The sequence below is a fragment of the Ruditapes philippinarum genome, unplaced genomic scaffold (genome assembly GCF_026571515.1).
Source record: "Ruditapes philippinarum isolate M1 unplaced genomic scaffold, ASM2657151v2 ctg7388_1_1_1_1, whole genome shotgun sequence".
Taxonomy (NCBI): domain Eukaryota; kingdom Metazoa; phylum Mollusca; class Bivalvia; order Venerida; family Veneridae; genus Ruditapes; species Ruditapes philippinarum.
The window spans coordinates 70,843-88,448 of NW_026863121.1; the positions used below are offsets into that span (position 1 = coordinate 70,843).

At 31.7% G+C, this 17,606-nt stretch overlaps 2 protein-coding genes across 2 annotated transcripts; one reads left to right on the top strand and one right to left on the bottom strand.

The window, feature by feature from the left end:
• Nucleotides 1-1,435: 1,435 nt before the first annotated feature.
• Nucleotides 1,436-10,650, top strand: LOC132721195 (uncharacterized). Its single transcript, XM_060705453.1, has 16 exons — nucleotides 1,436-1,443; nucleotides 2,003-2,088; nucleotides 2,744-2,785; nucleotides 3,034-3,089; nucleotides 3,551-3,833; nucleotides 4,073-4,399; nucleotides 4,581-4,979; nucleotides 5,207-5,488; nucleotides 5,984-6,289; nucleotides 6,491-6,733; nucleotides 6,907-7,017; nucleotides 7,217-7,352; nucleotides 7,791-7,942; nucleotides 8,140-8,343; nucleotides 8,648-8,761; nucleotides 9,246-10,650. The coding sequence occupies exons 1-16, from the start codon at nucleotides 1,436-1,438 to the stop codon at nucleotides 9,413-9,415; spliced, it is 2,919 nt and encodes a 972-aa protein (XP_060561436.1). The 3' UTR covers nucleotides 9,416-10,650.
• Nucleotides 10,651-13,159: 2,509 nt separating this feature from the next.
• LOC132721199 (deoxyribonuclease-1-like) lies at nucleotides 13,160-15,907 on the bottom strand. The gene has a single exon (XM_060705462.1). It carries the CDS (start codon nucleotides 15,641-15,643, stop codon nucleotides 14,657-14,659), a length of 987 nt encoding a protein of 328 aa, XP_060561445.1. The 5' UTR covers nucleotides 15,644-15,907; the 3' UTR covers nucleotides 13,160-14,656.
• Between the last annotated feature and the right edge of the window lie 1,699 nt (nucleotides 15,908-17,606).

Below are 17,606 nucleotides of genomic sequence, written 5' to 3' on the forward strand. Positions count from 1 at the left end.
TTTCTTTTTATAGAGGAGAAATGCGACACCCTAAATAGTACAAAGGAATAATACATAAACGCTAACTAGTAACGAGTATGACAAAGTCTATACGCATTTTTTTTATTGAATCCTATATTTACATTGCCCCTTTGAAGTCAATTATAATAGGTGTTATTAATTCTTTCAATTCTAAATATATGAATAGATAAAAAATATTCAATAGTCCAACTCTGACGTGTTTTGCTTATCGAATAAAACCAATGGTTACAATAACAAACACACTCCCGTATTTTTACGGAAATTCCCTTATATTTTAACATGTCCTCATATATATTCTCTATGATCTGTTTACACTGGTTATTCACAATAGTGTTGTCTGTTGTGAAGTTAACCTGTCATTTCATGACATTAAAAGTGAATAACGGATACATTATCATGTAACGTTCAAATTATAAACGTATGTGAAATTCTATATTTAATTAGAGCCTTTTTGGTGCAAACACGGGTTAAAGTATGACGGGCGGGTGGAAAGATATTTTTTATCTAGTTGTTAATACTTTAGAGCACAATGAAATACTGACATGACGTTATCACGTTAGAACTTAATATCAGTTTAAGCGTATAGTCGCTGTAATGTTTTCAACTTATTAGGCTATGATTAAGTTTGAAATTGTCTGAAGCAGTTTACTTATAATATCTCAAAAATTTGCTTTTACCTTATAAAAATGTTAACATACATGTATTTTCATTGTTCTAATGTTTGTTATGTTTTTCATATTCACTTAAAAGGCTCTTCTCAGAGGACACGTATATCTACTTTTAATGTGTTCCAAAATTAGAAAGAAATAGAGAAGAACCTGTTATGTCGATAAAACACGTCACTTTTCAGAAAATTATTAGGTCACTTTCTTAAAATATAATAACTGTCAAAATGGAAGCTCATACTGTTTAAGATTAATGTTATTTGTTTTGTTACAAAAGATGATGTCTGGTAAAGACTGATGTGAAGGTCACAATGGACAGTGTGAGAGATTTAACTGCAATGTAAGCGTTTAACATATTACAAATTCGAGTATTTTTGGTCAACTGTTTGAAAAAAAATTAAATTCTGAGGGCTTTAATCTTTTCAAATAGGAAAATGTTTGATATTGGAAACCTTCATACACAACGTTTATAAATTTATCATAAATTTAATTTTGATGATAGCACCTGACGGGAAAAAAAACATTTTAATTACAAATAAGATCAGAATGTAATATAATTTGACTATTCAATTGAACTTCCTTTAGGTTAATTTTGTAAATATTAAATATATGTATATTGTATTCAAACGCAAAAGCAAAGGCAATGTATATGAAAAAATCCTTTCCCGCCGCTTTAATTACGAAATTAAGAGATAAAAATTATATTATGTATTAAATTATTATTTTTATATCACTTAATTCTTAGCCTTATGGAGATGTATTTTCTGTCTGTTTTGTATTGAGACCACAATTTTTTAAACATTTCACTGAAATATCAAAACTATTCCGTAAATGCATACTAATAGAACGAAGCGAAACATAAAAGGACACTTGAAAAAGCTTTACAAGTTAATACAAGTAACACAAGTGTTATCTGGAGTAAGTAAATCACTGAAATTACATATCATTATAACAAAGTATCAGTATCAGACAAACAGAATTTCAATGTTGCCTTCATACAACAGTTGACCTCTCCATGTTACTGACTTGTATTGGGTCCTGTTCTTTTTTTTTATCTCACATTCTTTCGTCTAAGCTTATAGCTTGTTCAATAATTATGGGAAATCGTTCAAAATGCATTGAAGCACTTTTATCTTTTAAACGGATAAATGAAAAATAAACGCTTACTATCACGCTAACCTTTTATGAAATGTACATAATTAATCTAGTGGAACCGAATGAGAAACACATATTAATCAATCTTTTAAAAAATATATATACTTTATTATGTATGGATTAAAACTTGGTAGGTTATGAAATTCGTTCGTCCTTGTCAGCTTCAGAATACAGTCAGGATTTTATAGTCCAGAACAATCACATCGAAACACATATGCGCCAAGATCAGACTGCTACAATCGCAATGGTATGTAACACATAATAATACCGTCAATAAGTTTGAATAACATTAACTGCCTTGTAGTTATCAAATGTATGCGTACATATATAATAATTAAAAATCAATCAGAACAAAAAAACAACCTACAATACTACTATGTTTTTTACTATTGACAATGTGTAAATCTCAGTAAGATCATATTGTAACTTGCGCTCCGCTACGTTTCGCTAGGTAAGGAACGGAAACGATCTTATCTACGAACCAACTGCTTCTGAAAATGTTAATTTGTTAATGTTATTCAAGAAGACGTGCTCATAAAAGCTCTAATAGTTATTAAATTCAAGTATATAACGCTAAAATTGTCAGCATGTAACGGGTAAAATATTTCTTTGTAAACTTTGTTAACATTTTACATTAAGAAAAAGAATAGAAATATCGCTAAATCTACTGACATTAGCAGTATATTGTCATTCTGATACCCCATATAGTTCATGTGCGTTAAACGAAGACATTAAAATATTTAGGTTAAACATATCTCTGGGTAGCGAAAGAACATAACCATTTAATATTTTTTTGTAGTAAAGAAGTATTAATTTTAGCTACCGCTTTACACCCTTTAAATGTATACAATTTGCTTAATTTCAAATATAAATAGCTTTAGCTTTGATAACATTATTTTCAGCCGACAGTGGTTATTCATCTCGCGTTGGTACATCTCATGGTGGTAAGTAAATTTTAAGATCATATTTATATGTAACACTTATAAAATGACATTGTTAAGAAGAATTTAAAATTCATTTTAATTTTACTGTACAAAATGCGTTATTGATTACTAAATAAATTGTGAAGTCGGTAGTAAAGGATCATTTAGATATAAGAGCAGACTTGTGTATCTAGCAAGAGACTACAGTTTATGTCATTGTATTTTACAGTTTATGATAATAATAGCATAATAACTAATTATTATTTCAGATTATTATTCTGAACTGGGCTCTTCAAATACTTTTGAATCATCATACAAACAAAATGTAGGTAGATATTAGAAGCAAAAGTTTGAATTATATCTATTATATAACACTAAAATCTATATTCATCCATAGGAAGATATAGTTCAATACCTTTCTTAACATTTGTCATTTCTTGACATAGAATGTTTATTAAGATTGAGGTATCTGATTTGGTTTCTGCTTCCAAACATTGATCATGCAAAGATGGCTACGGAAACCATGAGTCATGTGCTACTAACTGAAAACATACATTTACCATTTACGCTTATACAACGGCAGTAAAGAGAAATCTTACTTTTTAATCTTAAGTCCTAATTGCTATATTTCTTTGTCTGTTTCATTTAAAACAATTCCTGTAAACAAATACACCTGGTGAAGACTTTTGAGTCGAAACGTTGTGTTTGTTTTTAAATAAAACAATATATTTTTTAATTGAACCTAGGGTTGATTTATATATTTAAACTTACATATTTTTCTTTCAGAAAATTACAATCGAGGCACTCTGCGTTCACTACAAATTTCTCAAGTCTGAGATAGATCCAAAGGAAGTTGAAGATTATCTGTATGAATTGGAAGTAATAGACGACGAAATATTGGAGAAGTGTAATGCAGCTACAAACAGAAGAAGGAGGGTTGATATTCTTGTGAAGCATGTGTTTAAGATTGCTAAATGGAACAACGATAAGATTTTGAAGCAGTTTGAGAAGTCTCTTATACGCACAAACCAAGGCTATGTAGTAGACAAAATAACAGAACCTTTTTCAGGTTTCTAAATAAGCATTGTTCCAAAGGAAATATTTATTTTAACGAGATGTTTTTTTTTCCTGTCTTTTCATCAATCTTTTGTTTGTGTATCATAATGTAGTTCATAAAATATTAAATATATCATATAATTATACTTTAGGAGAAATAAATATCTATTTTGTTATGAAGATTTGTTGCATAAAATAATTCATAAAAACGTAACCCGTTCAGAACTTTTCTATCTGTTGATATTGTTACAGAACTCAATGTAAAAGACACTATACCAAATGCACAATTGAAAGGTTTCATTCACGAAATGGAGAGTTGTATTTTTGAAAACGTTGACCCTAGAAACTTCATTGATGATCTTATAACTGAGGGAGCTATAACTTTTGACGAACATGAGGACATATCACAACATCCATTTAGGAGGGACAGGATCTCATTTTATATGAATAAAGTGAAACTGGCTGTCAGGTCTACAAATAATGAGATTTGTCTTAGAAAGCTTATTCTTCCAATGATCAATTTTTATCCAAAAATCTTTGAAGAATACGAGAATGGATCACACCGGAACCCTACGAACGGTAATAATTTTAATCATATTTTTAATGATATTTCTTCAAATGGTAATTTTAATAATATTTTAATGATATTTCCTGTTTTTATGATTTGCATGAATGTTGTTCTTTGTAAATACATCTACACCACTGTACATACATTTTTTTCATTTATCACAGTTTTATTGCAATTTTATTATCACTTTAGTGCCGCTAGTGAAACTTGATTCCTTGGTGCAAGTGAGATGTCATCTTAAAGGAAAAAGAGGAAATTGTGATTTTCGGCAGATAGAACGCAATTGTGTCCATAATTTCTATTCCGACCAATCTAAATATAAAAACTGGCTCGAAAACATGATCGAGGAATGTATATGCAGTTTTGAAAAATTAACAATTGCCTCAGTTGTAATTCAATTAAGGACGAAGGGTTCTGACTCACTTTCCCGAATTATCAAAGCATGTGAAGATGGCAAGGCAAAGCAATGGATAATTTCACTTCTTGATAAAGAAGACTTGAAACAAATGAAGAAAATGCAAGGGACAAAGATGCAAATAAAAATTCATGTATATGAAAGGAGAAATGAACAGTGCGCACAACAAGAACATGGTAAGTAAACTTTTTAGCAGCTTATTTCATGTACAAAATAGATATGTCGATGTGACCTGTCTATACTTTGTCATGGTAAAGAACGCACATCGAGTTTATCTCAGTTTTAAGCGTAATATAACGATCTTGTTATCTATGTAATTCATAACCAAAAACAATGTTGATATTGGTATGTGTAATATTAAAATTTTGATATCTCTAAAAACTATTAAACAATTGCTTTTCAGACTGTCTTTGCACACTAAATCGGAACAGCATACTCTGTAACTACAATCTGATTCAAGAAAACATACAAGATATTGATGATGTTTTGGAAAATATGTGCCAACTTAAGCTACCTGGGTATGAACAGTTTGAGTCTTTCATGCGGCGATCAGTCCCTAAAAAGCGGATCGACTATCTATTGGATTACCTTCTTCAAAGGGATACTCCAAAAATATACTTTTGTATCTTACAAAAATACATACAGAGGTCTATGAGTCCTGATGTTATCAAGACAATATTAAAAGGTTGGTTTATGATCTTTTATTGTTTTTGTTATCCTTATATATAAATATTCATACTTATGATTTATGGCAATTACTATGAAAATCCGTTAAATTGACAACTTTTGAAATGGGAAAGGACTCTCATGCCATTGCTCATGTATATCATCTGAGCAAGAATGATGTAACAATGATCAGTAAAACTAAAATCAGTAAATACTTTTTCAAACTGAACACTATGTCTGAAACAATAACTGCACTTCGGAGACGTATTCCTTTTACGTCATACACAAATTAATTGATTTTTTATTCATCTATCTGATTATGAAAGAATTTATAAACGGAGCTTCTATACAGATTCATAGCCGCTCTTTTGTATGCCCTCGTACATTTACATAGATTGTTTTCTATTTTTTTTTGTTTAACTAACGAAAAATTTGTATAAATACCATTTTTTAAATGACAGAAATATTCAAAAGTATGTTAAATCATTTATCTGGAATAGTTCAAATCATTTAGATGACCAATCAAGAATGATGCAGTTAGACAAAGAAGATATATGGAAGCACGAAGATTATCTTCTGGATGAGTTAGACATAAGATTTTTCCATTTGTCGTGTTTTCAAAAAGAAGCAAACACTTCAAACAAGTTAAAAACTGAACTATTTGAATCCAAGGTTAGAGAAGAAAGAGTTGGATTGTTTCTCCGTTATCTTAGAGAGGAAAACGATATAACGTGGTTTTTAAATAAGCTAAAAGAATCACAAAAATACATTTGGGATGTGATTGTGTCTGGTAAACACAGCATAGAATCATCGGAAAGAGGTAAAGTTGCTGAACTTTATTCATTTTTATCACAAAAAGATTAACAATTTTACAAATTCTTCATTTGTAATGATCAGTTGTAATTTCTCATGATTGTTTAAGGTACGTCCATGTTTCATGTGTTTACTGGTTCAATGAACTTTTGTTGAACTACTTATCTAATTTTACTTCTTAAATCGACTTTTGTATTATTTGTTCTAGATCTTCAAGCTGTTAATATTATGAACGATCATATTGTTGAAGAAATTGATCCTCTTCATTTGAAACAAAGGATATCGATAGTGACAGCACGAAAATTACGTTTTGATGATTTTGAAGAAGTGACAAGTCGCCGAGAAAGAGCACAGTTTTTTATTAATAGATTATCCGTTGACACCATGGATGAAGTGTTGATAGCAATGCGAAGAAGTGGATATGAACGCATCGTCGATGAAATAAAAGCAGGTACTTGACATTTAATACTCAATGTTAATATCGGTTTTTAAACCAATATTTTTTGATGAATTTTAAAACATCACTCGGGGTTTTAGTAGAATAAATTTTGATTGAGCACTCTTTTAATGGATATAATGACCACAATTAAGAGTTTACTTCCCATACACATATTTATATTTCAGGCTCGCTATCAAAAGAGTATAGATGTCCTAGACTGTCACATCAAACATATGAAGAAAAATGCGTATTTCATAGCCAGATGGAAATACACTTTGACTTGACAGACTTTAAATGTAAGTATATCTACAAATATTGATATCTGCTGACATTTGTTAATTTGTTTATGTCATACATACCAAAACAATATTCATGTGTATAATATTAGGGAAAAGACTTCGAAAGTGTTAATACAAATACATATTGTTTTCGATTGCTATATTTGATAAAGCACGTTTGATCTAAAAATAATGTGACAGAATATTGTTTTCAAAGTTGTAGGTCAAGACGTAAAGAGCTTTGATTTAGATGGAGCACATCCAGTTTCGGTAGATATTTATGAAGACAAGACAGAACCAAGTTTGAAAAACTTTGAACGCAGGGACGATAAACCCTTTAAAACATTTAAAAGGTATGCTTTTGATTTCTTAACGACTGATCTTTTATTAATGAGTAAACATGTATATGTTATAAGTTACATCGGGTACCTGCTCTGACATCACAAGCAGCAGCATACCTTGTTAGGTCCCTCCGTGACTAAGTGGTTAAAGTAGCCGACATCTAATCACTTGCCTCACATTGCAGTTGGTACGAATCCCATCAGGGTTTAGGAATCTAACATGTAATGGAGCAATTCATCTAGCTCATGAAAGCTTGGTGGTTCTACTCAAGTGCCTTTTTGAGTCTGAAATAATGCACGAAGGGGCTCCCGAGATCTTCCCTCATCAGTAGTGCTGGATAATCTTCGTATATACAGCGTCAGCGCAACTTAAAATCAAACAAATAAATATGTCCGTATAAGATTTATTTCGTTACTTTTATTTTACTAGTCTGTTTTTATATTTCACAGACAGATATGTAATGAATCTTCTAGGGAAACCGAGAGTGGATTTTTATCTATATCTGAAGAAGCAACGTCTATCAATGGAGTTCCTGAAATACAAGAATTTGAAGACGAAGGCATACACAGTTGGCATTCAGGATCATCTTCTGTTAATGATAGTAATCAGACATTTAGATGTACATTAATGTTATTTTAAAATTATATTTTTTCAACAAATTAATGTTAATGATGATAATTTTAAAAGACAATCTAACAGTTTGTTTTGAAAGATTAAGCATCGTTACCTAAATTTAAATGAAAGAAAAGCACATCAAAACTTAGATGAATGTTAAATACTATATTCTTTGAATTATAGGCGTCAAGTGCAAAACATATGAACATGATGCTGTTGACTACGAAAAGAAAATATGTGTACAAAGTCGGTCAATTAAATATCCATCAAGACCTAGCTTTTCTAATGGTTCAGTTTTTCAAAGAAGACGTTTTAACCAACCCTGTATTGTGCCAAAGATACATATTGGCGCTCTATTTAGACCGGAGCGACCAAGGGTGCCATTAGGTGTGTCTCGTATCATTTTTTCTATCATTCAAAGTAAGAATTCAATAAATAAGATATTAATGGCAAATGCGCTTAAAACTACATTAAGATATTAATGGCAAATGCGCTTAAAACTACATTTTTAAACAATATTGAATGGCGTGTTGGAATTTAAAAAGTAAAGTATTTAAGGAAGTACATGTGAAGGTTGCTGGGGATGCACTGCCAGTGATATATTTTGTACTGTTAATTTTCCAACTGGCACATATTTTGATATGACATTATGATAATCATTTACATAAGATATGGTAACTTTACATTTAAGCCCTCTCCTCACAGACAAGTGTTCGGATTAGAAAAGTAAATTATTCATCCTCGAGTCCATATTTACTTTCAAAAAGAGATGGTACAAAGAATACAAATAGCGGATTGAAACTTGGTGAATATAAAATTAAATTCAACGATTGTAACGACTTTGTTTGTAATAAAACTAACTGGACGCATACAAACAAGTCTTGTAGCTTTAAGAAATGCACTAAGTACGACAATACCAAAAGCAGCCTATTCGTTGTTTTATTTTTATTAGTATGCTTCATACAACATAGGTAGCGATAACTTTATACATACATTTATAAGTTATTCGTTTGCAATTTCATTTTTGCTTTCTGTTTAAATGTATAATTATCTAATAATTTACAATGTCGTATTTATAATAGTTTTTATCATAATAATCGCATTGCTTCAACATCTTTATTCAATCTTTTTTTCGTTTACATAGCAAAACAGGATGATTTAAAGTTTGTTAGCATCACAGGATCTTAGTTTCTTCAATTAAAGATATTTGCTGAATTATTTAATCTTTAACATATTGCTGTGCGTTTTGTTGAACTTAAGATCATTAAGTTTTCTGTATTACTTTTCAGAGAGACAATGGCCGATGCAATCTTTGCGGAGGACGAGTGTATTAAATAGGCTAGTTTTGGCTAGACAAACTGCGAAGGAGACAAAACGCAATTTTAATATTAACTCTTTTGTTCTTTCTAGACACTTTGATAAGTTGTGTTCGATACCTTCCACAAATCCCGAAGTTTAGCTCTTATCGGCGGGCGAAACAAGAAACATGTGTAAATATATTGACCTATATACTTATCATAAATATACCCATCTTCTGATCATACGTGGACCCGTCGTATTGTCGTACATGCACTTATCCTAAGGTCATACATAGACCCGCCTCATGGTCATACATGGACTTATCTTACGGTCATACATAGAGCCATCTCCTGGTTGTACATAAATTGTCTTGCGTTCATACATAGAGCCATTTCATGGTCCTACATGCACTTATCACACGGTCATACATAGACCAGTTTTCTGGTGGTACATAGACTTATCTAACGGCCATACATAGAATGGTCTCCTGGTAGTACATAGACTTATCTAACAGTCATACATATACCCATCTCCTGGCCGTACATGGACTTATCTTCTGGTCACACATAGAGCCATCTAATGGTCGTACACTGACCCATCTCCTGACTATACATGAACTCATTTTCTTGTCACATATGGATTCATCTCATGGATATGCATGGTCTAATATGCACTTCTTAATAGGGCACATGTGACCTTATCCTTATCTCGAGGCTATATACTGACTTATCTCCCAGAAATAATAATGTCGTTTTATACATAAGAACGTCTATCTTGTGGCCAAATATGGACTTCTTTATACTGATTACGTGCCATATGCGGAATAGTTGAAAGAATGTTGTGTTTTACTGATTCTCATTAAAAAATTTGTAAAACAATAATATGTCTGGAATAGAAGAAAGGTGCTTTGAATTTTCGCTTCATCATACTTTTTTTTGTTTCATAAAACAAAGATGTACTATAACCTGTCTCATATATGAATTTAATCGTACGGTGTGTTTGCAAATATTAACTTTAGAAATATACACATATTTCCAAATATAGCATTGACCGGTATATATTGGGTAATGCAAATGTACTTTATATATGAAACATCTGTCTTGGTTCATCTTCTTTTCATAGTATATTCATTAACGTTGTTGTTTTTTTAATCACTTTTCAATTTCGGATAATGCATATTTGTTGCCTAATTTATTAAATAAATCGCATCTGTTACTTCCATGTTCCTTGTCTGGCTCAAAATTGAACTTTTATTTTTATCATTCTCTTTGTTGCGTATGAAAATTTATTTATTGATTAGTTTTTATAATTGAAATTACTGTTATTAGTTTAGTATTTTTATGCCCCCCCCTTCGAAGAAGAGGGGGTATATTGTTTTGCTAATGTTGGTCGGTCTGTCTGTCTGTCTGTCTGTCGGTCCGTCGGTCCGTCCGTCGGTCTGTCGGTAGACCACATGGTTTCCGCTGATTATCTTGAAAAGTATTTATCACAAAGTCTTCATATTTAACATAGTGATTGGTCATGACTAGTAGATGACCCCTATTGAGTTTGGGGTCACTAGGTCAAAGGTCAAGGTCACAGGGGCTTTAAATGTCAAAATGGTTTCCGCTGATTATCTTGAAAAGTATGTATCACAAAGTCTTCATATTTCACCTAGTTATTGGTCATCACTAGTAGATGACCCCTATTGATTTTGGGGTCACTAGGTCAAAGGTGAAGGTCAAAGGGGCCTTAAATGTCAAAATGGTTCCCGCTGATAATCTTGAAAAGTATGTATCACAAAGTCTTCATATTTCACACAGTGATTGGTCATCACTAGTAGATGATTCCTTTTGATTTTGGGGTCACTAGGTCAAAGGTCAAGGTCACAAAAGCCTTAAATGTCAAAATGGTTTCCGCTGATTATCTTAAAAAGTATGTATCACAAAGTCTTCATATTTCACATAGTGATTGGTCATGACTAGTAGATGATCCCTATTGATTTTGGTGTCACTAGGTCAAAGGTCAAGGTCACAGGGACCTTAAATGTCAAAATGGTTTCCGCTGATTATCTTGAAAAGTATGTATCACAAAGTCTTCATATTTCACACAGTGGTTGGTCATAACTAGTAGATGACCCCTATTGATTTTGGGTCACTAGGTCAAAGGTCAATGTCACATGGGCTTTAAATGTCAAAATGGTTTCCGCTGATTATCTTGAAAAGTATGTATCACAAAGTCTTTAATATTTAACATAGTGATTGGTCATGACTAGTAGATGACCCCTATTGATTTTGGGGTCACTAGGTCAAAGGTCAAGGTCACAGGGGCCTTAAATGTTCAAAATGGTTTCCGCTGATTATCTTGAAAAGTATGTATCACAAAGTCTTCATATTTCACCTAGTTATTGTCATCACTAGTAGATGACCTCTTTTGATTTTGGGGTCACTAGGTCAAAGGTCAAGGTCACAGGGACCTTAAAATGTCAAAATGGTTTCCGCTGATTATCTTGAAAAGTATGTATCACAAAGTCTTCATATTTCACATAGTGATTGGTCATAACTAGTAGATGACCCCTATTGATTTTGGGGTCACTAGGTCAAAGGTCAAGGTCACAGGGGCCTTAAATGTCAAAATGGTTTCCGCTGATTATCTTGAAAAGTATGTATCACAAAGTCTTCATATTTCACACAGTGGTTGGCCATAACTAGTAGATGACCCCTATTGATTTTGGGGTCACTAGGTCAAAGGTCAATGTCACATGGGCTTTAAATGTCAAAATGGTTTCCGCTGATTATCTTGAAAAGTATGTATCACAAAGTCTTCATATTTGACACAGTGATTGGTCATGACTAGTAGATGACCCCTATTGATTTTGGGGTCACTAGGTCAAAGGTCAAGGTCGCAGGGGCCTTAAATGTCAAAATGGTTTCCGCTGATTATCTTGAAAAGTATGTATCACAAAGTCTTCATATTTCACATAGTGATTGGTCATCACTAGTAGATGACCCCTTTTGATTTTGGGGTCACTAGGTCAAAGGTCAAGGTCACAGGGACCTTAAAATGTCAAAATGGTTTCCGCTGATTATCTTGAAAAGTATGTATCACAAAGTCTTCATATTTCACATAGTGATTGGTCATAACTAGTAGATGACCCCTATTGATTTTGGGGTCACTAGGTCAAAGGTCAAGGTCACAGGGGCCTTAAATGTCAAAAGGGTTTCCGCTGATTATCTTGAAAAAGTATTCATCACAAAGTCTTCATATTTCACCTAGTTATTGGTCATAAGTAGTAGATGACCTCTATTGATTTAGGGGTCATTAGGTCAAAGGTCAATGTCACATGGGCCTTAAATGTCAAAATGGTTTCCGTTGATTTTTCCATAATTGAACACTTCCATGTACCCATTTTTGGCAAGTTTCTGTAATAAAATTACCAATTATGTGAGTCAGTGGCTAGAAAGGGGGGTATATGTGTCGTTCGACATTCTTGTAGTATTTGATCTTGGACTAACTAACAATTTATTAACATCTTGTAATTTAAGCTGATGAACAAATATTTTCATCTGTAAATTGTGAATAAATGTTGCTCAATAATAGTTTAAACAGACCTAACATGTAGAAACATGCTCGATGGTATTTGAGGTTCCCATTTCAGTTGAATTTCTCCCAGTTAAGTTTTCCTGTTGCGTTAAACGAGCTATTGTAATCGCTTTATGATGTGAATTGAGCAATTTCCTGCAGTACTTAAGATGAAGATACGTATGTCAATTTTATTGAAACGTTGTGCAAAGTAACCCGGACACAAACAGTTTCAATAATCCCATACAAAAAGGTTCCGAATGTTCCATTCCAATCTGGAAAAATATGTTTGCATAATTATGTATTGTTTGGTATTGATTAATGATTTAATTATCGTGAATATTAACAAAATTGAATATGTGGTTATATCTTTCATCTGTATTATTTTATTAACATATTTGAATTGAAATTATACTTTCATCATCATATTTATACATTTTAAAAACATATAATCCTAGCATTACAAATGCTAGTAAAGTGATGATATGACACTTGGGTATCACTTTTTTTATTTAAGTATTAAAATTAGTGTAGCAGGTTGTTTCCACGTCTTTGTTAATATTTTATAGTTGTTTATGTTATATCTAATGTCACTCAGATTGTGATTATTATTTCCCTTCTTTTTATTTCGATTCAAAATAATAATTTATTATATTTTGATACGAAATTTAAAAAGAAGAAAAAAAATATTTTGGATTTTTGAAATTTTATGTAAACTTAATGATTGAAGTAATGATGTAATGATGTAATAATGTAAGGTCTGACTTGAAAAGTAAAAAAATGTATATTTAGGAAAATTCATCTTTGATTAATTTATACACATAAAATATTTAAAATTTGAATATGTTGATTAGTTTTCTATAAGAGTCTGACTTTATTGTCTGTATTTAATATCTACTTACACTCAAATAAAATATGTGCAAATCGTGCTGATAGCTATGGAAGACGTTTAAAGCTCATACAATCGTGAGTTGTAATATGAGGGCAATTTTGTTTTGTAAAATTTGAAGTTTTATTTTTTCAAAAAGGTTGACTGAGATATAACATAGAAATATGCAATTTGTTTGATTTATGCATTTCTCGTCAATTTATAACCTTAATAAACAAACAAGTAACTTCAAGTTACAATTTTATCGGCTTTGCAGGTTTAATTGTGATGAATCCTTTTCGTTTTCAATTTCTGTATCGCTCGAATGATGGAATTACCTCATTACTCATTTTGACAGGGGAATATATAGTACATTATCACAAATTATGATGATTTACAATTATAAATTTCCGGCTAAATATCTACAGTATTAGCATAGATAATAATAGACCTCGTGTCGTCCTATTATTTATTTTAATTTCATTCATAGCTATCTGGCAGTGATTTCCAAAGTTTAAATATAGTATTTTTGTTTATTCAACAACCCTCATATGAACCCTTGTTATCACGCTAGCTTAAGAAATTAAAGAATACGTTAAACTCAAATTAAAACGTCTCTCAAGAGAAATGTTTGCTTATCATTTCTGCAACTACATTTTTTTCAGAATGTTCAGGTATAGTTAATGTGTTAAGTGACGCTGCTATCGTTTGGAATATAGTAAATAACTTTGTTCAAAATAAGTAAAAATCTAAGGACGACCTAACAGAAATGATTGTCTGCTACGGTTGCTTTTAAAGTAAATAAACTTTGCTTTTTGAAATGTTTCTTTTCTTGACAATCCTTGAAGATTTTGACAGTACAGATGCGATTATAGAAGATCCCGATGTTTTTGTGAAAGCCCTTTATTTATGTAATATCACAATTTATAAAAATATAGAAATACATACAGAAATAGATAGTTTCAAAGTTCATTAACAAAAGTTAAGATTAATGATATAAAATAACATTATCATAAGTAGATGATAATGTAAACTGTCGCTTGTGGCACTGCTTGTATCCGAGTCCGATTGAAGCTCAAATTCTATTGGATAATGATCGCTTACGTCAAGAGAAAACGATTGATTCAACTGAAATTCCGTATCGAACTTAAAAACCTTTGCACTGCCATTGACCACGCCTGTTTCAAATCCAGAACCTACAGATATGAATCTGTCATAAGCACAATTAGTATTAGCGACGGTTGTATCAGACTCGTCGCCAATCCACCATGTGTAAGAAGGATTAGATTTAATGAGAATTGTTTCCCATTTATAATTAGGGACATAACTGCAGTCTGCATTGAAGTCTCCCATTATCATTATATCTTCAATGTTTAGATTTGTTTTAATGTCATCAAACACTTTCTTTAGAGCTTGCAATTCTTTGACTGCCTCTGACGGCGAGATGTGTAACCCGGCCAAAACAAATCGTTTTAACTTTGTCGAGGTAGACGTAAATGAGACGATGTATGGCTCTCTTTCAAATGTATCCACCGTTACGCCATCTGAGTTCAGGTTTTCATCTCCGTCATCATACACGTATTCTCTGTCCACCTGTAAGCCTGAGTTCTCCCTGTATAGAAAGGCGTATTGTTCTTTACTATTACTACGCCCTAGCCGGGGACTAATTTTCATCGTAAACGGATTTCCTCCGCTGTTTTCATTCACTTTGTCCAGAAGCTTTAGGATTGCGTCGCCTGATGCGTCACGTATTTCTTGAATAAGGATTATATCATACTTTACAATGATATCTACCAGCACCTCGACAACATTTACTTCCTTCATTTTACTGGCTCCGAAGATTTGAACATTGAATGCACCTATTCTTAAACTATTCGTTTTACAAGTAACGGTATTCAACACGCATATGTGTGACACTATCATGAAATAGAATAAATTGTATAAATTAAAGGCTTTCATTGTTATACCGTCAAACTTGACTTCCTTGTAATGAATTATCCGTTTATAGCTTTAGTATATAAGTCCGTACTATTATGATGGTAACTTTCAAATATTTACATACATACATGTACATTTTATTGTCAATACACAAATCGATATTTACAAACTCCTTGTCCACTTTATAGACACTTAATTCAGATCTACTTGAGGCAATAGACCAAATGGTTTACTACATGTACGTTATATATATTAACACACCATCTTTACTGACAGTTATGTATAAATGCATGGGTAACTTTTCAAACTATTACACTAATTTCCGCATGATTAACAATTTATAATGCAGGGGAAATTATTTTACAGTAGGAATACCCTGCAAATTGTACCAATTAAATTTCCTTACACCCCTTGCATTTATAATATACAGGTCGATATGAATATTCTGAATAAAGGTCAAATAAAGTTAAGTTTCATCTTTACTATGTACACAGTGTGTAAACGTATTTATAAACGTCCTTTGCTAGCAAAATATTCAAACAAGTTGACAAAAAATCAAACAAGTTGAAATTACTATATTTGCAATAAATCATACAGTGGATGCTTGTGCTCACATTGAATTGTATAAACTCGCAATAAATGATTCAATGATTTCGTATACCGACTTTGATATATCCTGTACGGAAATAAAATAGTAAAAGCGTTGACTGTTTAGAAAGGGAGACAAAAATAATTTACGCTCTAAATGTACTTTACATTTGTTTCCCTTGTTTACATTATGTTTTACCGAGGACACCTTTTTGCACTTAATAAGATTACCGTTTCGCTAAATTTTGTCACAATTGTACCAAAAGTCAAATAATTGAATGCAATATACCTTAATAATGAAATATATTTTCACTAAAGACATAACTCATAAAAACATGTCATTTGTGACCTTTCCGATAATGTATAATCATCATTACATCGTGATAGAATTTTCCATGGCTTGATTTCTGATCACTAAGGAACAGAACAGAACATATCAAAATAAAATAAAACATCATACTACACAACATGGAATTAGACATGCATGATTGACAGGAAGTGTCGGACTTCACAGATGAAATTATGAACAATAAAATCTGTAATGATAACACCTGACAGATTAAACGAAACGAAACAGCAAACAATAAAACTGAACATGTATAAGGTGTTTTTATTAAAGTTTGCTAGCTTATTATTATACAAACGATCCTATGAGACTTGCAACATCGCCGTGATTAATGAGTAAATAAGTAAGCTTGTAAGACGGTGTATTAAGTACCATTGGCCGTAAAACCAAATTTGATATTGTGTAGTTGGGATATAGAAGCAAACGATAAAAAGAATTATTGTGTACACGTGTCTCTATGGAAATTGTATTTTTCCAGATGTGTCAATTCTCCGACAGACCGACAAATCTTTTTATAATGCTTCAGTACTACTAATAATAATTCAGTATTTGGTCTTAAAATTTGTTTCCATTATCAAATATAACTGCCCAGAATGCGATAAGTCACAATGTCATGTCTTAAGACTGAAGAAAAATATCGGTAAAAATCATTTTTAATACAATAAACAAACCTTATACGAGTACTTAATGGAAAGATAATTCGTATAAACTTAGTGAATTTTATATAAGGATTGTCGCCCCTTTTTATTAGGCGTCATATCTAATATGATAAAGTTTTCAATAATGTAAAGTTTTAAATGACTTTTGAAACATTGTCAATTATATACACTTATTTCATGCTTTCCGATGTTTAATTGTAATATATCAGATGATTATATTCCGATAAACCACTAGTGAAATTTATAAAATATAATTTTCACTGTAGCCGGACTATATCTGAATGCGGATGAAAAGAAAATCATAACTAAATGGAATAACAGACAGAAATAAATGCCGTCATACGTAAATTTTGTTTCTTTAGGAAAAGAAAGTCGATGTCATCATACATCA